The sequence below is a fragment of the Capra hircus genome, chromosome 5 (genome assembly GCF_001704415.2).
Source record: "Capra hircus breed San Clemente chromosome 5, ASM170441v1, whole genome shotgun sequence".
NCBI lineage: Eukaryota > Metazoa > Chordata > Mammalia > Artiodactyla > Bovidae > Capra > Capra hircus.
In genome coordinates this window covers 23,798,978-23,822,486 of record NC_030812.1, presented here as the reverse complement: position 1 = coordinate 23,822,486, position 23,509 = coordinate 23,798,978, and the positions used below count along the sequence as shown (strand labels likewise).

Genomic DNA, 23,509 nt, shown 5'->3' with positions numbered 1-23,509 from the left:
GGAGAAACAGTGCATTAAAAAAACAACCACGGGCTAACTGGCCTTCCCCACTCGTGTTATAAACAGAATAGGTTCCTTGAGCCCTCCCACCCGACCTTTTCATAGCGACATTCCGCGCCCTGCCCCCAGCCTCGCCTGGCTGCGTCTTAAGACTTCAGGAACAGTGTGAAGACAGGACGGGCCAGGGACTGGAGTTGCCCCTGAAGTGTTGCAGCAGAGGCTGAACCATCACTTGGGGGTGGGGTAGGAGAGGTTCAGTTCTCATTCATTTAACAAATAGAGCTGGAGCACCTACTGTGTGCCAAGGGCTACTAGGCAGACAACAATGAGTAAGACCTAGCTCTCACCTAAAGGAATTCACATCCTAGCCACTGAGAGACTCCTCCTAATCACACAGTTAGCTGTTTAATTTATTTGTGATAAGGATTGTGGAGAATTATATGCTATTATAATATAGCTAGGAAAGCATCTAACAAGGCACAGACCTAATCAGCGAGGTTCTCTGAGGAGGGATGTTGGAGCTGGACCTAAATGAACAGATAGCGAGCAGGACCAAATGGGGAGGAGGGTGGGTGCAAAAGCCCTGAGGTGGAAAGGAAGGTGACCTCTTCTAGGATCGGAGAGAAAGGCAGCAAGGTGGAGGTCACAGAGTGAGAGATGGAGCAGCACAAAGCAGGCAGTCTGAGAAGAAATGTGGCTGAAAAGGAAGTGGCAAATGCAGGGAGAGGAGGAAGCAGGCAGTTGGCTTTTGTTTTGAAGACAAGAGAGACTAGAACACCTTAAAATGCTGGTGGAAAACTATAGTAGTGGGGATGCGAAGCCCAGGTGGGAAACGGGATTTGGCTGGGAGGAAGGGCAGCCCTGGCATGTCTGGGGAGCCAGGAGGAGGGACTGGCCGATGCAGGGAGGGAGGCAGGGTGGGCGGTGCTGGCTATTGAAGGCATTCTGATCTCTTTTCTCTGTGAGGTACTGAGTGAAGTCATCTGCTGACAGGGAAGCCTGTGGGGATCAGAGGAGAGAACGCGGGATCACGGAGAACGGTCAGCTGTCTGGAGAAGCACAAAGGGGAACAGGGTATGTCGAGGGTCTGGATCCAGATGGGAATTTACAGCAACTGAGCTGTGCTGTCGCAGGCCTCTCCCACGTGGTGGCCCAGCCTGAGGTTCAGGAAAGGGGAGCAGTTGGGTTCACCAGGGGACTGGCTGGGATGTTCAGAATGCGTGATGAAAGGACAGAGGGGCAAGGGTTTTGTAGAGTAAGGAGAGACTGGACTGGGAGGAAGCAGAGGCGCTGACCACCTTTAAGGCCCATGAAGTGATCCAAATGCAAGATCTCTAAATAACAAGCTCTCAAAAGACTATAGTCTTTGAAGCCTAAAATACATAGCTCCTCCACTTATTACAGCATAAAGACACCAACCCCCACCCTAGACCAGAAGGACAGCCGCCCACTGCAAGATGGCTTCTCTCAATATAGCTTGACTTGGGATAGATGGAGGCTTGGGAAGTGGGGACGTCCTACAACCTACCAAGGGGTGTCCTCCAACATTCCCAGTCATCCTATCCATTTCATTGGGGGCCCTGCATTCCTCGTTTGCACTCACCAGGTGTTGGGTCCTATCAGGCTGCTCCTACCACTGAATCCGGGAATAGGGAAGCCCCACCTCCAGCTGTGCGTGTATGAGCAGGCCCTGTTGGTGAGGCCCAGGACCTTTCTGAGGGCCGAGGAGGACTGACTGTCTTGGCCTGGATATAATTTCTCTAGCGAGAAGCCCAGGATAGACCTCAGGACTTTCTCAAGGCGCTGTCACAGTGTCTTCCTGCCCCTAGGCTATCAGGGACACAGAAGAGTTTCAAGACTGGCCAATTAACTTTGCCCACAAAGCTCCCTCTGTCCTTGGTCCATCAGTAGGAGCTTTGGACTAAGTGAGTTATCTTGTTTGTTCAGAGCTTGCAGGGCTGTGTGCTCATCTGCAGGCTTCCCTCAGTTTGCCAGAGGGGTCCCCTCTGTCAGCCCCCATCCTACTGAGGAGTTGGGAAAGAGCTGCAATGGCTGATTCTGCCCCGTCTTTAGAGGTGGCTAACGATAGCAGCTTCCTCAGCGCCGGCAGTCCCGGCAACCACTGTTCACCGTGTCCTGTCCCCCTTTGCAGAGCTCGCATTCTTAGGACCAGAAGCGGAGCAAAATGGCTTTCCTCCAGTCAGGGAATCACACAGCAACAGCTCAGTCTCGTCTTTGTGACAGTACATCTGAGAGGCAAAAAGCAATACTTCATAGACTGAGAACAAAAGGTTAACGTGACTTTGGTTACCTGAAGTAAAATTTGCTATCTTCTTAAAGACTTTTATAGTGGATCCATTAGATATCTAAAAGCAAAGATAAAAAATAGATGAGTTTTCAAAATTTAATGTATTTCTCAACTTCACTCAGGAATTAGATGGCTGGATGGATCTTACATTCTCTCACTTATTCAAATATTTATTTAAGAATTCCTACATTCTGAGCATTGCAGGCTGGGGCTATAGTGATGAGCAAGAAGACACTGTTTCTGCCCTCAAGGAGCTTGTGGTTTTGTGAAGGAGGCAGGCAAGGGGAGGAGTCAATTGTGTTGAGGGGCACCCCAGCCTCTTGGGAGTAGGGACTGTTTAGACCACTTTCTTTTTTGAAGGGGGGGAGGTGCTACTATATAAAGAAATGCTGAAACAAGTTTTCAAAAACTGGCCTATAAAGCTGGTGGCTACCCTATGACAGCAGTTTCACACTGAGGTATACACACGTGCATATCCTTAAGGCAAACTTCGTAAGTGCCCCATACTGGCATTTACAACCCCCATATTCATCAGCAGTAGAATGAGTAAAGAGTTTGGGGCATATTCATGTAACAGGTTACGATAAGACAGTAACCGTGAGCAAATCACTGCCCCATGCCACATGGATGAACCTCACAGTGATACTGAAGAACCCTAACCCTGACAGAATGGAATGCACACCGTGTGGCTCCATTCACACTTAGCTTAAAAAAAAAAAAAAAAGGAAAAACAAAAAACCCAGTCAAAACTAAGATGTAAATGTTTGCAGAAGAGAAAGTGGTGATTAGGTGAGTCTATAAGGGGGCATCTGTGGGGCCCATAACACTCTACTTCTTGATCTGAATGGTAGTTGTGAGATAGGCTCACTTTGTGATAATCCATCCAGCAGGACACTTAATGTGTTCTCTTTTTTTTTTTTTTGCACGTCTTTATCTTGTTAAAAGAAGCTTGTAAAAATCATAAAATTACATACACTTTTAAATAAAAACTTTAAAACTTAAACATGACTTACAGGAATGTTCTTGTATGAAGTGTACAGCTCAAGAACGTTCACTTCAGTATACACCCGTGTGGCCACCACCCACATCAAGATATAAAATTATATTTCAAGGTTTCAAGAAGTACCCCTATTAAGCTTCTCAACCAATAACCACCCCATCCTCATCCAGGGATAATCACTTTTCTGACTTCTATCACCACCGATTAGTTCTATCTGTTCTTGAACTTCATGTACATGGAATCATTTCGCGTACACTTGTGTCTACCTTCTTAGGGTCCATATAAAGTCTATCACATTTATATTTATCTGCGTCGTTGCAGCTACCAGCAGTTTGTCCTTTTAAAAGAATTATTATTCTAGTGAATGAATACACTACAAAAAAATTGCCATACAGTAAAAGGAAAGAAGTGTTGACACATGCTACAACATGAATGGGTCTCAAAAACATGGTTAAGTGAAGGAAGTCAGTCACAAAAGATCACGTATTACACGATCATAGTTTGTCCAGAATAGGCACATTTATACAAACAGAAGGTAGATTACTAGTTGCCTTTGGAGGAATGAAGAGTGACTCTTAATGAGTTCAGAGTTTCTATTTGAAGTAATGAAAATGTTTTAAAATTGGACTGTGGTGACGATTGCACAATTCCACAAATGTTCCCAAGAACCCACTGAACCACTTTCACTTTGAAAAGGTGACCTTTAAGATATACAGATTATATCCCAACACAGCTGTTTTTAAAAACGGTCATGGATTTTAAATGTACTCATTTGACAAATGCTTTCACCATACTGATGTGATTTCAACCCCAATGTGTAGCCTCTTTTGGAAATAATGTCAAGAGTTCTGAGCGATGAGAACCTTTGGGGACCATGGACCCTTTAGGTAACCCTTCCCTTACTCTTAACCAGAGGAAGAAGGGCCCATCAGGCCAAGGGGGCCTAGATGGTAAGAGAAAGAGGGCAGGCTTTGCTTGCTGCAGGAGTAAATTGTTATGAGGGGCTGGTCCACAGAAATGCTAGACAAAGGGGCCATGGAGAAGTGACAGGGCGGGGATAAACAAATCCTCACCTTTATTCTGGGATGTGACTGGAGGGTTAACCCTGTTATTTCTGAACGATGTCATCAGCCAAGTGATTTTCCCCTCCACTTGAAAGCTCTAAGGCTTTTCTGAATTCTAATATTAATTTGGACCTGGCCTCCATTTGGGAAAAAAAAGTAAAAACTTAGACTGTCTTTGGCCTGTGGCAAGTTGGTTATCAGAATATACAAACCGGCTCAGCAAACACCAAAGGATTAAAGCCTAATCTCTTGCAGGTTGTCCCCACAGGGGAAGGAACACGAGCGAGAGCCAGCCCTGGAGGAGGCCCCTCAGCACAGGGTCCAGCCAGTCACTGAGTCTAGGCCAGAAGCCTCCACCTACTGGTGCTCCCGACATCCTGTGGGGGAAGGGGGCCCTGGGCAGGGCTGGTGGGGGCCTTCTGGCCTCTGCAAAGTGTCTTGTGCATGGATTCTAAACTCGTACAGAGCTCCTGGACTCTGCCGCTATTACCAAACATCCTCTCCTTTCCCCTTGAGCCATTCATTGTTTTCTAGCTGATTTTTCAATTCTCCTCCATTTTTGATGCAATTAAAGTCAACGCTCTGTGCAGGCACCCCCTTAGCAATACTCAGACACCGAGTTTATGAGGATGTCTGAACATCATTACAAAATCCCTCCCCAAGCAGAGCTGGATATGCTCTGTTTCTAAGCCAATAAACACCTTTGTTATAAAAGGAAGCTGGTGATTCATTCTGGGTAATTGTCAAAGAATGAATCCCAAATGGATCCTGTTGTGTGTTGAGCCAATACTCTGCTACTGTCAGATGCTTTGTTTTGCCAAAAGCGAGCACCCTTACTCTATAATCACAAACACCACGGATGGGCTTTCCGATAAGGAGCACAGCCAAAAGTTCAAATGTCTTTTCGAGAGCTGGCAATGACTTGCTGCTGGCGCAGTGCTCAGGCTTTAAGACAGCGCAGACGCAGCTTGTACCAGGGAGATTTTACTCTGAAATTATCTCCTGAGAGCAAGTGTAAAAGCATTTTATTAGCGGATGAGTTGTGTGTGTGTGTGAGCGTGTATGTGTGCGAGGGTATGTCTAACTTTCACAGCTGCTCTAGGGCTGGCACGTTTTTCCCTCCACGTGACACGTTAACACTGTTATAAAGACAGAAAACTAGTTTAGTTACAGATGTTGTTGGCGGGGGGGCGGGTGGTAAAGGGTTCCATTTTCTGTTTTGCAGAAAAGTCAGCTGCTGCCGAGTGAAGGACAGAAATGCCATTTTGAAAAGTGCCACAGAATCCAAGGTGTTAAATATATGATGCTGTTTGTTCCATTTGAGGAGCTCCAAAAGCTTTCCTAAGAGTGGCTCGTTAATCCTCCCATACTCCTGTGAGGCCAGGAGCATCCTGTGGGCCCCTACTTTAGGAATGAAAACCAAATTAAATCAAAGAAAGATTAATGTCACTAGATGGATCTGTGGCAGGAATGTTTCTCCAGCCCAGAGCAGAGTTGGTACACACAGCAACTTCACATTAAGTTCCTTCCAGTCTCATGGTGCTCCAAGATTCAAAATGACATCGAAGCCACACCCCTCCAATGAAGGTAGCTGGCCCTCACTGGAATGAGGCAAAGATGACCGCAGACTTTTCTACCATCAGAATTAGGAGCTGAGACCACACAGGGAGAGATGGACCCATGTCATCAATTTAAAGTTGCTCCAGGACTTCCCTGGCGGTCCATTGTGACAAAGGCACCGGCCAGTGCAGGTCTGGGAAGATCCCACATGCCGGGGAGCAACTAAGCCCGAGTGCCGCAAATACTGAGCCCGTGTTCTAAACCCCACCAGGCATAACTACTGAGCCTGTGTGCTGCAGCTGCTGAAGCCTGTGCGCCTGGAGCCTGTGCTTGCGACAGAAGCCACAGTGAGAAGCGCACGCGCCACAGCGAAGAGCAGGCCCCGCTCGCTGCACCTAAGGAAAGCCTGCACGGAAACGAAGACCCAGCTCATCCAAAGCACAGAAACAAACAGCCAACTCTAAGGTACACTGGACTAAAGCGCTTCAAGTGGGGACTACTCACTAAACGGGGACTAGTCCGTCTAGTCAAGGCTATGGTTTTTCCTGTGGTCATGTATGGATGTGACAGTTGGACTGTCAAGAAAGCTGAGTGCCAAAGAATTGATGCTTTTGAACTGTGGTGTTGGAGAAGACTCTTGAGAGTCCCCTGGACTGCAGGGAGATCCAACCAGTCCATCCTAAAGATCCGCCCTGGGTGTTCACTGGAAGGACTGATGTTGAAGCTGGAACTCCAATCCTTTGGCCACCTGATGCAAAGAACTGACTCAGGGAAAAGACCCTGATGCTGGGAAAGATTGAAGGCAGGAGGAAAAGGGGACGACAGAGGATGAGATAGTTGGATGGCATTACCGACTCGATGGACATGAGTTTGAGCAAGCTCTGGGAGTTGGTGATGGACAGGGAAGCCTGGTGTGCTGCAGTCCATGGGGTCACAAAGAGACAGAACTGAGCAACTGAACTGGACTGAGTTACTAAAGAACATCTTTTAAAAAATAAAATGAGGTTGCTTCTGAAATAAACAAAAGCCAACACACCCTCACATTGTAAGTGAAGGTGAGTTTTCTTTGTGGTAAAATACTGTCTTAATGCCACAAGTTGATGATTATACCATAAAAACAGATTTTCTGAAAATATAAGGTTGAACTTATACTTAACCTGATGAAACGGCCATTTTGTAAATAAAAAATGGTCAAATGTTGGCAATTTCTTTTTTTTTTTTTAATGTCTTTTTTTTTTTTGGCCGCACTGCAAGGCATGTGGGATCTTAGTTCCCCAACCAGGGATCTAACTTGTGTTCCCTACACTGGAGGCATGAGGTCTTAACCACTGGTTGTTGTTGTTGTTCAGTTGCTTAGTTGTGTCTGACCCTGCGACCCCATGAACTGCAGCGTGCCAGGCTTCCCTGTCCTTCACTATCTCCTGGAGTTTGCTCAAATTCATGTCTGTTGACCTGCTGATGCTATCTAACCATCTCATCCTCTGCTGCCCCCTTCTCCTTTTGCCTTAACCACCAGGCCGCCAGGGGAGGCCGAGATAGTGTCAATTTCAAATGGCTAGCCCAAGAGGAAAGCTGGAACTTTAGCCTAAGAATTTTATGGAAAATTATGAGTAGAGTCTGAACCACCATGACATTTTCTCCTTAAGTCTAAAAACACAATAGTCACTACAAAGCTCCATGTGGAAACCCTTACTGGCATCTCTCATTCCTAAAATGGTATTTTGTGAAAACAGAATCCTATTCAACTAACGTTGTCCCAGCAACCACTCATCAATACTGCTCTCCCCGCCTTCTTCCGCTCTTCTCGCTGACACCCCAAGGCTGGAGGCAGATGAAAAAGGAATCTCTTTTCTTTCTCAGAGCCCAAGCGATAACCTTGCTCAGTCCTTCAGGAGAGGAGGCTCAGGGCTCAGCAGAGCATCTGGAAGGGGCCATTACAACATTCTCAACAGACACATCAAATCCCCCAAGATGCTCCCGCCGCCCTGGACAGAGCTCTGGAGGGTTCCTGAAACTAGTGACGATGAACAACACAGCTCCAGCTTCTTTCTGGTGTGCCTGGAATCAGCCCTGGGCCAGACACAAAGCCGCTTTGAGGACGGCTGGAACCCCGAGCTAGTCAAGGAGGGAGCCCGGGCTCCACCAGTGAGCATGCGGTGAGGAACCTAAGCTCCCCAGGCTTTAGTTGCACTGGAGTTGTCAGCCCTTGGATACCTGAAAGAGGCTTCCCTCTGATGAAGGTAAACTTCTGTTGCCTTCAAGGAGTATTGGCCTTAAAGGATGTCAAAGAAGGATCAGACGTAAGGAAGCATTCTGATAAACTCACAGACGTGAGATTCAGCGTAAGATCTGAAGAGAAGTCGCCCTTTTGAATTTGACATCAGAGAAGATGACTACCAGAATTTCTCCTAAGCTCTCCAGCCAGCCTGCTTCAGAGGCTAGGAGTGTGGGCTGCAAGCCCGGCTCTGAGCAAGGTGACCCCTCTGGCGCTGAGCAGAGGCACAGCCTCTGTGCAATCCCTTTTTCATCTGCTTCCAGCCTTGGGGCATCAGTGAGGAGAGCTATGGGAGTGTGGCCAAGTTTCTTAGCCTCCCTGGGCCTCAGGATGAGAATAATGACAGTGTCTACCTCACCGGGCTACAAAGAGCATGAGGCAGTCACTGTTCGTGAAAGCTCCTAGGACAGTGCCCAGCACACTAAAAGCTCTCCGTTTTTCTGATAAGTAAGAATCTAAAGTCATCCGTGCCGTAAGAGACCCTTAGAGACAGTCCAAAGATGGGTTAGGGTTAGGGCTAGGGTCTGTTACAGATGCCACACCTGACTGGACCGACCACTGACCCTGGGGACGTTCCTCTGAACTTTAAATGTCATGTGAGTGACAACTCTGGTGTTAGCAGTGACCACTTGAGCACTGGCACACTCCCATCAGGAGGAACGTTCCTTAGCAACACGTTGGTTAAACATCTCTTCTGCCCTCAAAACCTCACAGCTCAGAACGAGAGGTGTGATCTGTAGAGCACCCTTTCTGCTGGACACAACACCTGCCCTGCAAACTTGATGCCACCCAATGGCTGGATGTGGGTGCAGTGAGAGGTCACACGGCAGGGGTGGGGGCAGCTGCAGAAAGCCTGGACCGGGAGAGACCATCCTGCCACAGTCACATGGGACCAGCCTCCCACATCCTCTATAGACTCACACAGACACGCGCCTTGGCTCCAGAGCACAGCACAGCCCCCTTCGTAGTAAACACACACAGTGGGCAATAGTGAAGGAGGCATTCGGGAGGGTTTAATTATAGGCGAGAAGATGCCTCTGGCTTCATGGGTTTGTAAGGGCGTCTCTCCACCCCTTGTCTGCACAGGACTGAATGAGACGAGCAGAAATTCCTCCTCTTTCTGATAGAGAACGAGGGTAATAAAAGCACCTTCATCACAGGTTGTGTGAACATCAATCACGTCTATGCCCTCCAGCAGTGCTGGGCACCGGCTGCCACTGTCATCAGTTGCTGCCACAGTTGTGCCAAGCAACTGTGCTGACCCCCAGGGTGGGCCAGGATGCCATCCTGCTGGTGATAGGGCAGTGCTGGTAATTTGGGGCTCTGGAGGCTGCATCGGACCCATGAGATGCTATGTTCTCGCTGCACCTTCATGTCCCTTCGAGAAATTGGTTCTTCAAGAACACGGACAGTAAATCATTTGGAGGAGGCCAGCTACACTCTGTTCGCCCTGAGGACAGAACAAGGCGAGAGAAGAAACGGGCTCACACTCCAGCAGCAGGGACTTTGTTTAGATAGGAGGAGGAACTGGCCTTCGCTAAAGATTAACTTGAAAACCTCACTAATTTGGGCTAATTGGAGGGAGGTGAGTCTGAATCACTGAAGACTCCAAGTGAGATCCTATTTTTAAATGAAATATAGTTTTTCGCATTCAAGCACTTACAGTGACTCAAACGAGAGCGCTTTAGTAAATGAATAAGAGTGATAATTAGCGCCCTGTCTCTTTGGAGGGAAATATAAGTGTTCCAGGAGAAAATTTTTCTTTAATGAAAGGGCAAAAGGAAGCTTTAGCTCAGCCCTGTCAAATGATTCCAAATTTTGACTGTGCTGTAACGCAGGTGTAGATTTAGGAGGCTGGATATGCGATAGTCTCTGAAAACCAGGGCATGTGTGATGGTCCAGGTACAGAGGGCACAGGGCCATTGACCTCCCCAGTTTCCTTCAAGCTCTCTGCGTTTATTTGCCTTACGGCTTAGCTCTTTAAACACAAGGAGAATCCTTTAAGCCCTTGTGTCCTAGTCTTGTCATTTATTACCACCATGTGGCAACGCTAGGGTATGAGGCCAATAAATCATTGGGACGGGAAGTGACTACAGGCCAGATTAATTTCATTATCATCCTTAAGCAGATCGGTGTCTAGCACGGCCGGTGTCTGCAGTGAAGACTGATGTCCCCTCTCTCCTGACAGTCTTCCCCTTGCCTTGCAGACAGCGGTCGTGGATCTCCCCTCTCCCTGCTGGAGTGTCTTGTCCTGCCTTTCCCTGTTAATGCCAGTGAGTGGCCACACCCTCTTCCTTTGGGGCCCACTCCATGCCACACGGTGGCCAGGGGACGCTGAGAAGCCTGACCAGGGTGGGCCAGCCCTCCCTGCACAGCTGAGCAAGGCGAGCACATGGGTCAAGACCCCAAAGGAGGGCATTTGTGGCTGTGTCTCTGCCAAACTCACCCAGACAAGCCCACCACCCAGAAACTGGAGGAGGCGGCAGCGGCCAGGTGCAGCTCCCAAACGCAGACTGAAGGCGGAGTAAGCCTGATTCTAATTTTCCCAGCCCTAGATTTCCTCTAGAAATCTTCTCCAAATGTTGCCCACCGACAGGAATAGGTACTTGCAGAAAGTTCCTTGTGCTTTATAGAGTTTTTAAGAACTCGAAAGGCACTGCAGCTTTTGGCAAGATGGTACCAAGGTTGGAAAGTCTAAGATGCAGAAGGGCGAGGACAGGGACAGACTGTTAACCTGGCACATTCTCTGCAGGGCGCCCTCCAGCAAAGGCTGCAGGGGTAACACCGACCCAGGGATTACCCAGAGCAACAATTTCTCGCCCGGCTCTGAGACCCACTCAGCCCAAGAGCCCAAGGCCGAGGGGGTCCTCTGCTCCTGGTGGTTGTCCAGGAAACCCTGGCAGGGACTGGTCTCAGATTCTGTCTGGTTGAGGGGAGTGCCTGCCCGAAAGGCCTTCTTGGTGCAGACACGTCTCCATGGGATTTCAGCCTTGAAAGACGGGGCACTACTCTCCAAGGGCCTGGGAAGCTGCTCCCCTGCTTCTCCAGCTCCACAAGGGCATCCGTGCATCTACCCAGCCATCCCCATGCCTTCCCGACCCCTTCCCCGGCCAGTATCTCTCCCACCCACACAGCTCACGGTGTGCACCTTCAGCCCGTATCAGAGTACAGCCACTCAGCCCATCTCTGAATTCATCTGCTTGCCTCATTTTCCAGAGCCACAGTGTCATTCCTGGTCAACATTCCTTACCTGAAATCCTTTGAAGAGCCTCCCTGTTGGCACCTCCTATATCCATGCTCCACACACAGCCACAGTCATTTCCCGAGACACAAATTTCTCCTGCTTAAGATCCTCCAACGGTGTCCCACTGTGCTGGGCATAACAGTCAGACTCTGGACGAAGCCGCGGGGCCCGCACGGTCTGCGCTTCCCCGCTCCCCTCCCTCCCACTTCTCCGGCTTTCTGCTGTGAGAAGCCATCCAGTACTGGTTAAGCCATGGGCCCTAAAGCCCAACGATTAGGGTCCCAACTTCTCTCTGCCACTGAGTGGCTACCGACTAGCTCACACTTCCGTGAGCCTCAGTGTACTCATCTATAAAGTGGGTTAGTAATAGTCCCTACGTCATAGGACTGCTATGGATAGAATTTGCAGAAATAAAGGGAAAGGCTGAGAACAGCAACTGGCAAAGGCGAGGAGGTCCACACACACTGGCTGTTACTGGCTCTCACTGCCGCCCGTGCCCCTCTCCAGTTCTAGCTAGTCTAAAAGTCTTTCTGTGGAAGAGCAAGCATGCGCCCCTTCCCTGTTGGGAATGTCGGCCTGGTTAAAGTTCTCACTCTTCAGGTCTCAGATGAGTCACCGCTTCCTCCAGGAAGCCTTCCTGGATGCTCTGAGTCATAGCACTATTAAACTGTAAGATGTTGCCTCCCGACTTGGCTCCTTTTTCCTTTCCACCCCCAACCCTGGTCCCAGGGCTGTAGGCTCTCTGAGGTCAGGGACCTAGTCTTTGTTCCACTTGCATGCCGTCCCAGCTCTTACTTAGCACAGAGTGGATATTCAACAAAGATTCGGGGAATTTACTGAATGACTCCCAGGATCCCGTGGTGTTCAGGAACCTCCCCTGCCTTCCCTCCTTGGTTCTGAGCACGCTTCTCTGGCACTCAGCTCTCTGCTGGGTCACATGTTCCCGTCACCCACCTCAACACTCACCCAGTAAGTGGGTCAGAGGCCAAGGAGGTATCACTGAATATTCAAACAAACGGGAAACATAAAACTTCTTCAGAAACAAAGGACGCTACACAGAGGTCACCAGGTCAATAATGAACAGCGGTGCATCTTAGAACTCCCATAGCTTTGTTCAGTGTCAAGCTCAACACGCCTCTTCCACTGAACAGGCCGGAGGATCTGGTAAAGGTGAAGTTTCTGACCTAAACCACAGGATAGAGAGTGACTGGACCCCATGAAAATCGCAGCTCCGGGAAAGGAGATCCCAGACCACGAGCAAGTAAGGAAAATTCCTACCCCTGAAACAAGCAATCTTCAAATGATTCCAGAAAACTGGTGGGAATCTTGTAATTTTCAAAGAATTTGCACAGTCCTGGACAGGATCTAATCTAGTTTGGGCTGGGGATGCCCTTCTTCTTACCTCGTAGTGGCCAATGGTATTGAGCTTGGTGATTCCGTCTTCGAGAATCACAGAGGAGCTGTCAATATCCAGAAGTTCTTTGTGTCGTGTGCCCACTTGAAGCTCTGGGAAAAAATTTTTTAAAAGAGCATTTTGTTTTCTTTTAAAATGATGCTGAGAAATGTAACATACTACCGTGTCGTTTTTGCAATTACTTACAGGAGACACAGGTTTGATCCCTGTCTTCTGTAAGTAAGACAGGGTTTGGGAAGATCCCCTGGAGAAGGAAATGCAACCCACTCCAATATTATTGCCTGGAGAATCCCATGGACAGAGGAGCCTGGCGGGCTACAGTCCATGAGATGGCAAAGAATCAGACATGACTTAGCAGCTAAACAATAAAGCTAAAATAAAGTGGTTGTGAAGGTTTGGAGATGTTATCAGCCAGACCAGTAGCCTGCGTTCTCTTCTGTTTTATGTTTAGGGCTCTGATGTGTAAGATCACTTTTTCCTGAAGCTTTTACTCTGAGGCTAAGCCTGGAAATAAAGCCAAAGGAAGACAAAATAATGCATCCTGAGAGAGATTAAACTCTTCAGAAAATTCCAAAAGCAAATCTGCATGCCCACCACCCGTGTGTTCACAAGCAGGTGCTCTGGGAATGATCTGCCCGTCCCCGGGTTGGGTGGCTGGTCGGCTGGCACCCTGGCATCAGGGCTTCATTTCCTTTAAGAGGTCACCAACTTGTGCCCGAGGGTTAGAGTGTGGCCCGTGGGTGTGATTTTTTTTTGTTTGTTTTGTGAACCTGCACCATGTTTTATTATATTCTAATGTCAATTCAGAACCAACATTTAAAGATTGGAAGATTGCACATAAAAATTAGGACTTGTGATTTCTCTTTTGAATAACACTGGATCATCTGGTAACACTGATCACACTGCCCCCTTACCTGGCTGCTGGCCTTCACCAATTAAGTTGGATCCCACCAGTTCCCATTATCCCAGGTAGGCTGACACCCCTTACTTATGATGGCCTCCTGCCCCTCTGGGGATCTGCCTGTGTGAGTCTCTGCTCTGAGAGGTCTCCACGTAGCTGCTTCCGGTATTGGATTTTAATACAATTTATGGCTGGTATCTAAGGATATGCCTTAGTTTTCTGAGGCTAGCCAAGGAGCTAGTTTGGAACATCAGCAGACATGCAGAAGCCACTTGCCATCAGACTGTAACGGGAAGCTCCCAGGGGGCTTGTCCTGCTCCCTGTCCCACCCCCCACATCAGAGGCCAGGACACCTGATGGGCAGGAACCCTGGATGGTGTGAGGATGGTCCTACGGGCCTGGCAGCACCAGGACTGAGGCCATGGGGCCATTTCCCCACGGGCCTTGGCTCCAAGGGCCTTTGCGGTCAGAGTGACACTTGAAGACGCCAGGTCCAGGAAGCTGATGGTCCTGGGTTACATCACGGTGGCCTGACCGGAGCTGCCCTTTGACCCCGCCTTGAACCAAATGAGCTCACACGATCTTGAAGGGCCCACAGTCCAGCCAACAGAAGGAAGCAGAAGAAAGGTGGACGAGAGAGCTTTAGTGGCCTCGCTTCCCTTGAAGCCAGGCCTTGGAACTGCTATACATTTGCATGGTTTCACTCATGGGGCCAGACCCCGCCCCCAGGTTTCTCTCAATGGCCCTTTAGCAGGGGTTCTGCCTTGCAGGGCCAGGTGGGATGAATTTAATTGCCTGCTTAGTGGAGGCTACAGCTGCACATGCAGGAGAGATGAACCTTGTTACGCTGTCTGTCACCGCTGCGATTTGACTCTTTTCTCCCTATCCCATTATCTGCTGTAAAATCCCACGACAGTCTCCTGGGAGGGCTGCGTGGAGCTCAACTTTAAAATGTTGATGAACATTTGAGTGAAGAGGAGCCCTGTTAGCTCGCTCACGCATATGCTCGCCTTTGCAGTATACCAATAGAGCCCGAAAATGAATTCAGAGCAGATGCTGCTTCGTGGTGGGGGAGGATGGAGACTATACTTAATGCAGGATGCGATTAGCAGAGAAGAAGATGACCTTTCTAGCCTGCTCGGGTTCACACCCAGAGTCTGAGCCACCCACTAATGACACACTCAGTACCACAACAAACAAATCAAATGCCAACATGAAATGCAACACATACAGAAGGCCTGAGGTTGACACCTTTTGTACTTCGTGATGCAAGGTGAATTCACTGGGTCTCAGGGTTAGCAATCTCATGAATCTGAGTTACAAACATTATATATATATATATATATATATATATATATATTTTTTTTTTTAAAGAACAGCTTCTTTGAAGGATCCTGGTTTTGTAGGATAATACTTGTGAGAGAACAATGCAATCTCCAGGTCCCTAGACATGCCCTCTGGGAACATTCCAGGCTAGTAAGCTTCAGCAAACAGAGCCACAGCTACATGCTGGGGGCCCGATGGGAGGGAGGGTAGGTGGGAGGGATGCTCATCAGGGAATTGGGACAAAATAGTATTGCCTTACCAAGTCCTATTTCATTCAGCTGAAGTCCATAAGGAGAGCCATTTTTGCTTAGGAATGCTTGGAAAATCTTTTCTTTGGCTTGACCTATGGTATCGCAATCAAGAACGTTGACTGATATGTTCCGACAGACATCTGCACTCTCATTTTCTGGGATTTTTTCAAAGGTGACAGTTAATGCCTGCAAGAATACAAACAGGTTTCCAAGTCTATTAGATAATTGCAATCTGAAAAGCATTCATAAAAGACACAAACCTTGGCAAGTCCTACTAATACTTCTGATAGCACATTAGCAAATACCATATCGCGTTGTAGCCACTTTAATCTTTTTTCCATAATCCATTCTTTTCAGGGATAATGGAAAGGAAAACAGAAAGTTAAAACTCTCATTATAGAGCAAGCATTGAATAAATATATTTGAGGGTAAAATATACATACACACATAAATATTCTAAAAATGGTGATTTCTAATTTCATCTTCCAAAAAGAAAAAAATGTATTGGAAAAGTTTCACAGTAGATGAGGGTAGACTGGGGACTATCTTTTTTATTAAAAGGACTACAGATCTTAGAAGCAAAGTTCCAGGTGACAGGAAAGGTTATGAGGTCTCCGTATTGATCACGCCAGAGGTCACTTTTTAACATGCAGCAGTGATTATGATTACTTTCCTCTCCCCCTCCACTTTCAACCAGCTTCAGCCAGGCAGTTTCCTGAGCTCTCATTAAAACACCGAGATCCCCACTCTGTGCTATTATTCCTGCATTAATTACTTTACAGTTCAGCGCCATTACTTATGGTTTTTGTCAGTTAACATTCTCCCCGTGCAGCAAAACCTCAGAATCAGCCTAATGGGAGAAGTAAGGCCTTGGTGAATGTGTGAAAACTCAGAACTAGGGAATATTTCAAAAGGAACTTAAAAGCAATTTCAGGTTTACGTTGCCTAAGAATAAACTGATCTAAAACAACAAAGTTACATACTTGGGATTCCCAGTGGAGCTGATTCAGGCAAGTGCTGAGTGTTTTGTAATCAGCACAACACACAGTTCAGATTCTAAGGCACCCTGGTAATCGTGGAGCCAGACGACCTGGTGTGGTGGCCAGTGTGCAGTTACTTTGAGTTATTGAGCCTGGATACAGTGAGGGCATGTAAAATGATTAGCTGCTGGAAATGTTTAGAAGATGAAAACACAAATAATGTGGTAAATGGGGAGCCTTAGGGTTAACTCAACTTTAAAATGCGTGTAAGAATAGGTGAAGTGAAGTGAAGTGAAAGCCTTTGTGACCCCATGGATTATAGTCCACCAGGCTCCTCTATCCATGGAATTCTCTAGGCAAGAATACTAGAGTGGTTTCCATTCCTTTCTCCAAGGGATCTTCCCAACCCAGGGATCGAACTGGAGTCTCCTGTATTGTAGGTGGATTCTTTACCATCTGAGCTACCAGGGAAGAACAGTATATAAGCATAGCACTCGCCCTTAGCATTGTTATTGAGATTAAATAAAGTAACTCAGGACGTCCCTGGTGGTTCATTGGCTAAAACTCCACACTCCCAATGCAGGGGGCCAGGGTTCAACCCTTTGTCAGGGAACTAGATCCCACATGCCTCAACTAAGACCCAGTGTCGCCAAATAAATATTTTTTAAAAAAAGATAATATGGGTCAAATGCTTGGCATTAGCTGGGGTGCTGGGAAAGGCTCAATGATGATGATAATAGTAAAAGTAACAGGCAGATTATTATTTCATGTAAGTCATCACTATGATTATCGTTAGTATCAGTATGCCTTCACATGGAAACAGAGACAGCCGGCCTTGAGCAGCTGGGACCCTCACTCCACCGTCAGGATCTCTGCCAGAGTCAAGAGCAAGCCGCCTGGAAGGAGAACAGGGCAGAACACCTGCTCGGGGTCAGCTTCCTGGTTCAAGCCCAGTTTACCAGTAACTAGCTGGGCAACCTCTCTGTACCTCGGATTTCTCACCTGCGAAGTGGGAACAACAACAACTGCCTCCCAGGGCTGCCAAGATGATGAACTGAATTAATCACATCACACTTAGAATGGTGTCTGGCTCAGGAGGTAGCACTTAAAGACCCCAGACGAAGCTCTGCGTGGATGGGCGGGGGGTGCTCAGAGGCACATTTACTGCCTTTACATCCTCCCCATACAGTCCTACTCTCAGTTGTGCAAGGGTAAATCTTGGTCAGGCCCTCACCAAGAGACTGAAACTCCGAGTACATGCCGGCTGGAGTCGGCGGTGGTCTCGGTCTGGCCTGTGAGAGCTTCCCTTTCCTGAGACAGAGAGCGGCCCCCTTGACCGTTCTCAGGGCATATTCCTGTTCTGGGTCTGCCCCTCACCAGGCAGGGATGCAGGACCCTGACCCCTGACCCACTGGGCGGGTGAGAAGCAGCAGGAAGGGCGAGAAGGAAGCCCAGAGTCCTTTTCTCACCTCCCTTTTTAGTGACATTTACTGGGCTTTCCTGGTGGCTCAGATGGTAAAGAAAATTCCTGCAGTGCAGGAGAGCCAGATTCAATCACTGGGTGGGAAAGATCCCCTGGAGAAGGGAATGACAACCCACCTCAGTACTCTTGCCTGGAGAATTCCATGGACAGAGGAGCCTGGCGGGCTACAGTCCATAGGGTCACAAAGAGTCAGACACGACTGAGCAACCAACACTTTCACACTGGCACCCTGCCAAACGCACTTTCAAGACCTGCTTCTTCTAATCTTCCCAGTATCCTGGGGCAGAAGGGTGCTGTATTATTATAATTATCCCCGCTTTCTGAGTGAGGAAACAGAGGCCTCGGCCTCTAGGGAGATGGCTTATGAGTGGTGAGTCTGAGGTGGCACCTTGAACGCCTCAGCTTCAGTCCCTCACACCCAGGGACCCTCCCTCCTCCTCCTCCTCCCCATCCCACCTACAGCCCAGGAGCCCTCTGAACCACCAGGAATCTGTCTTAGGTCAGGCCACGTCCAGAGACCTAAGCTGCGTTTCTCGCACACACAGCGTTCCTGGAGGGGCTGGAGGGGCAAACGGCAGCCTTGCCCTGTACGGTCGGTTGGAGTGGCCTTGCCCACGTCTCCCTGTGTTTCTCCAGCTGGCCTCCTCCCCAGTAGCAGCAGTGGTTGTGAAACCCACGTCATGGAGCTTCCAAAGGTAAAGACGAATGAAAAGCCCATTTTAATCAGAGCTCCAGCGATCCCAGCTTGTTTAATTCATAAGTATTTGTGAAATAACATCCTATGACTACCTTAAGGGCACTATTGCCTTCAACAAAAACACCTCTTTATAGACAATAAACATTCTTCTTAAAAACATAACCAAAAGGGGAAAAAAAAAAAAAAACCCTTAACTGGATGTAAAATCATGTAAACCCACCACTGCTTCCACAGTCAGATGGGTGGAAAAAGGTAAAATGGCATTTTATAGAGTCCATGGGGAATTCAGGGAGTAAATTCAGAGACAAATTGATTTGTGTTCATTTTTTATGCCACTAACGCTTAGTGCTCCAACAGCAGTTTCTGAATGTGCAAGTGTAGCTGGGGGACCTCAGAGCAGGCCCTTCCTCATAATCCCATCCCCCGGCTTGGAAAGCTCATGCTGGGACTCTGCTTCTCAACACAAAAGACTCCCCGTGGAATCTCCCCTTCAAAACCCACTTCACCAGAGTCCTTCGTAGAGGCACAATGTTAGGGGCCAGGGCTAGGAGAGATCTTAAGACAGGGTTCCCAACCCCAGGGTCATGGACCAGTATCGGTTGTGGCCTGTTAGGAACTGGGCCGAACAGCAGGAGGTGAGCTGAGGGCAAGCTAGTGAAGCTTTATCTGTAGTTACAGCCACTCCCCGTCGCTCGCTCACACTACTACCTGAGTTCCGCCTTCTGTCAGATCAGTGGCAGCATTCAATTCTAGCCATAAAGTACACAATAAATGTGATGTGCTTGAATCATCCCCAAATCATCCTCTGCCCCACCCTGCTCCTGGTCAGTGGAAAAACAGCCTTCCATGAAACAGGTCCAAAACGGGGTGCCAGAAAGGATGGGAACAGCTGCCTTAAGACATAGTCCTCATTCTCAGATGATCCACAACACACTTGAGAACCAAAGCATCACTTTTGAAACAATATTCAGCCACCAGATATGACTCTTCCACTCTCAGGACGCGTGCAGAGAACTCAAGCAGAGAGGACAGGAGGGCTGAGAGCCCACGGCACTGGCACCGGGCCCCCTGGATCATCCCCTTCTGCTCCCTAGCCGTGGGAGCATGGGCAAGTCCTCTAGCTTCCTGAGTCTCAAAATTCTCATTGCCCCTGTCTCCAAGAAGCGACAGGATCACTAAATCAAGACAAGTAATAATAGAAAATTAAGGAGTACTTCCTGTGTGCCAAGCACCACGGTAAATGATGTGCATTAGTATATATAAACTCATCTCAGAAACAACCCTATGACATAGATTCTATTATTATCCCATTTTCAGATGAGAAACTGAGGTACAGAGGGGTTAAGTACGTTGTAAAAGATCCCCTGGCAAGGAAAAGGTAGAAGCAGGCACTCGAGCTCTGTGTTCTTAAACATTTGCTGATCCTGCCTTTCAAAATCTGAAAATGTTTTGAAAAACAAGCACAGTTCAAATCTATGGGGTGGCAATTAATTTTCAAGACGCACAAAAGGCTAAAGTGCTCTAAAATGCACCTGGTCTCGTCTCCAGAAATCTGTCCCTCTGTTGAGAGGAATTACTCTGGCTGTGAAAGTGTCAACAAAGCTGGGGCAATAGATATGGCTGACTATTCATTCAGCAGCCATTTTCTTCCTTCTTTGCTAGACAAAAGCCAGGTATCAATAGCAGTGGGTCCAGTCTAGGCTAAGAAACACGACTGGTGGTGACTCTTCTCCTCATTCACCAGGGACTGGCCATGTGACCCAGCTGTGGCCAATGAGACATTAAGGGAAAAGGTTTCTGCAAAAGGGAAGAGCAGTGCTTAGAGCTGTGGCAGCTATTTAGTGACTAAGAGGAAGGGCCAAGAGGAGCATGGAGATAGTGACCCAGAGCCCTGACACTGCTGAGCACAGGGACCGGCCTTGTGGCTGCTTACCTCCAGATTTGTGGCTCTGAGATGCAACTCCATGCTTTGAAGGTTTCACACACCATCAGTCATGTTTTCTCTTACTTACATCTGTCTGCATCTGTCTTACATCTTACCCAACCTGACAGAGCTTACTTTGTTGATGCTGAGGTTATAAAGTCATTCATTGACACCCATCTACTTGACACATACTGTGTGCGGGGCACTGTAAATGATCACAAATGGAAGCTAGCACTGATCCTGCCTGGGAAGTATTTGAAGACTGATACAGCTGTGGGATATACACACGAATTCAAATACCAACAGAAAATAGTAGCCATCAATGAAGTGCTTCAGAGATTCAGAGAGATATTGTCTCTACCTTGGAGGAGGGTTTTCGAAGGGGGAGAAATCAAGGAAGGCTACATGGAGGAAGGGGCATTTGAATTGGGTCTGGAAAGGTGCTACATGTGCAATGGCAGAGAAGGAGGCCTCTAGACTTTGGAGACTCCTGGCTTCAACTCTAATTAGATGGATGTGCAGCAACCTTCAAGCTTTTGCTCAGGGTAGTAGGTCAAGAAGTCTAGGTAAAGAATCTCACTTCCTCTGGGGAAGAATGGGGGGTAGAGGCTTGAAGAACCATGCTTGCCTTTCCAAAGCCACCATCTGGCGCGTGAGGGAGAAGCCCTGTACTATTTACAGAAACAAAGTCTGAAGACAAGAATGCTGGTTTAGGTTTCTACTAATAATAGCCAGCACAGACTGAACCCGCACCACGTGTCAGGTACGCTTTGCTAACTCATTTAATCCTTACAACTGCTGTCTACAGTGGGCACTATTATTAGCATCATTTAACAGATGAAGAAACTGAGACAGAGAGGGTCAGAAACATGTCCAAGATCGCAGAGCTGCTGCGGGTCATAACTAGGCCATATTCACACTCCTAACTGCACAGCCAAAAGGCCAGCGAGGTGATAAACCTCTGAAGGGAAGGCCCCACCTGCCTCGGGTTCTTAGTAAAGGCTGTCTGAGCAGACAGCTGGACACAGAAGAGAAGACTCGATCTCCTTACCTTGGCTGGTACGGGGCCCCATGGAGCCCACTCAGTCTGGAGCAGCCTGTGGCTCAGGGCCCCTGGCAAGCACTTTTAGGAGCCTCATGTTCACCCAGAATAAAGACGACCTTTCCCAGCCCCTGTTGCAGCTGGGTATGGCCATGTGATTCAGTTCAGGTCAATGAGATTCAGCAGATGTGTTATGTGGCAGCCCCTGGGAAACTTCCTGAAAAGACAGCTGGTGACCATCTGTCAACTTTTCTGTGGCTCAGCATATGTCCTGCTGGTTGGACTGTGGAAGGAGGCTGGTGGGGAGCAAGCACCTTAGGTCCTGAGGTCACCTCAGGATAACAAGAGAGGAGTTAGGGAGCTAGGGTCTGCGAGGACGCCCCAGCAGAGGCACCCACCAAAGCTGGCCTGCCCACCCCGGAACTTCATGTGGGTGAGAGAGAAGCTCCCCTGTGGCTTAAACCATAGGTGTCTTGGGTCTCAAGGAACCATGGATTCAGGAACAACGCCTTAGCTATTATCAAGAAGGGGTCTTAGAAGAGCAAGGGGATTTGGAAGGCACAGGTACCAAACCCAGAGAAAGGACCAGACTGGAAGGATCCTGGCCTCCACTGCAGGCCACAGTCCAGCCCCTCGGGGCATGCAGGAGTGTCACTGTGACCTCCTGTTCGCATCTGTCCAGTGAGATACTGCATGCTACAGGCTGTAAAAGTCCACGGATAGGGTTATGGGTAACATCTTCAATAGTAACATAAGTGTTTAATGACAATGGATGCAGCTAATCAGCTTCCCTGTATCACCCATCATCAGTAAATGACCACCCAGAAAGAACAGCGAGGGGGCAGTTTGTGTTTCAACATATAATGAGGACTTCCCTGGTGGTCCAGTGGTCAAGAATCTGCCTGCCAATGCATGGGACACAGGTTCGATCCCTGGTCTGAGAAGATCCCACATGCCGTAGACCAACTAAGCCCAGGAGCCACAGATACTGAGCCCACACTCGAGAGCCCACGCTCTGCAACAAGAGGAGCCACCGCAATGAGAAGCTGGCACACCGCCCCTAGACAGTAGCCCCCACTTGCTGCAACTAGAGAAAGGCTGTGTGCAGCAACGAAGACCCAGCACAGCCATAAATAAATAAAAATAAATGAACAACAAGCACACGCTCTGCAGCATGATGGCTAGCCATCTTACAGATATCATGTCCTGACCTCGTTAACAAATGTACAAGACTAGGGTTTAAAATCTACCTGGTTAAAGATGAGGAAACAGGTTTAGAGAGGTTGGGTGACTTGCCCAAGGTCACACAGCTAGTGCGTAAAGTGGCTGAGCTCAGAGTCACACCCAAGACTGTCAGACTCCAAACCCCACTTCTTCTGAGCTGACCATCATGGTGCCTAGACACCTAATACCGCTGCTTTGCTAGTAGCTTTACCCATCAGCCCTTAACCAACTTGGTGGTTCCAGGTTATTAGGGAGGCAGAAAAAATAAGGCTGCAGAGGGCTGAGAGGATTCAAGCAGGGGGAGAGGCATTGTCCCCCACTTTCCCCACAGTTTGGTGGGAAGAGAATGATCCTTCCACCTCTTGACCTCGCCAGCCATATTCTTGGCTAATGAAGGCAGGGACATTGCTGCATCCTTTCTGGAATACCTTCTGATACCTAGAAACCAATTTCAAAAGAATTTATTACAAACCAGCAACTTTATTGTAAAAGGTCTTAGGCCAATAATTGCTTTCATTAAATAAAACCTATAAGATACATTTCTAATTTCACTGCAGAACCAAATGAAGGTCAAGAGAAAATCTGGTTTTTACACTAAACTGAATTAGAGAGAAGAAAACCACTTCCAGAAGTTCAGCAGGAGCAGCCAGAGTGCAGAATTAGACGTCCAAGTCTCAGAAAAGTTTTTGATCTGAGGTTTATCTCAAACAGGCATTGGCCTGGGGACATCCTACCAGCCGCCCCCTCTAATGATGCTCTCACTTGCCCGAAGACCCCTCCCCAGCCTCCTTTTCCTTTCCCCACCAAAGACTGAGG

General features: G+C 48.2%; 1 protein-coding gene across 1 annotated transcript in view; it reads right to left on the bottom strand.

Annotated features, from left to right (window-relative positions):
- Positions 1-23,509, bottom strand: part of PLXNC1 (plexin C1) — a 155,525-nt gene that overhangs the window by 11,313 nt on the left and 120,703 nt on the right. The window contains exons 22-24 of the mRNA XM_013963727.2: positions 15,352-15,529; positions 12,854-12,957; positions 2,312-2,366 (exon numbers count right to left, since the gene is read on the bottom strand). Of these exons, the coding sequence (XP_013819181.2) occupies positions 2,312-2,366; positions 12,854-12,957; positions 15,352-15,529 (337 nt within the window). The remainder of the gene's footprint in view (positions 1-2,311; positions 2,367-12,853; positions 12,958-15,351; positions 15,530-23,509) is intronic.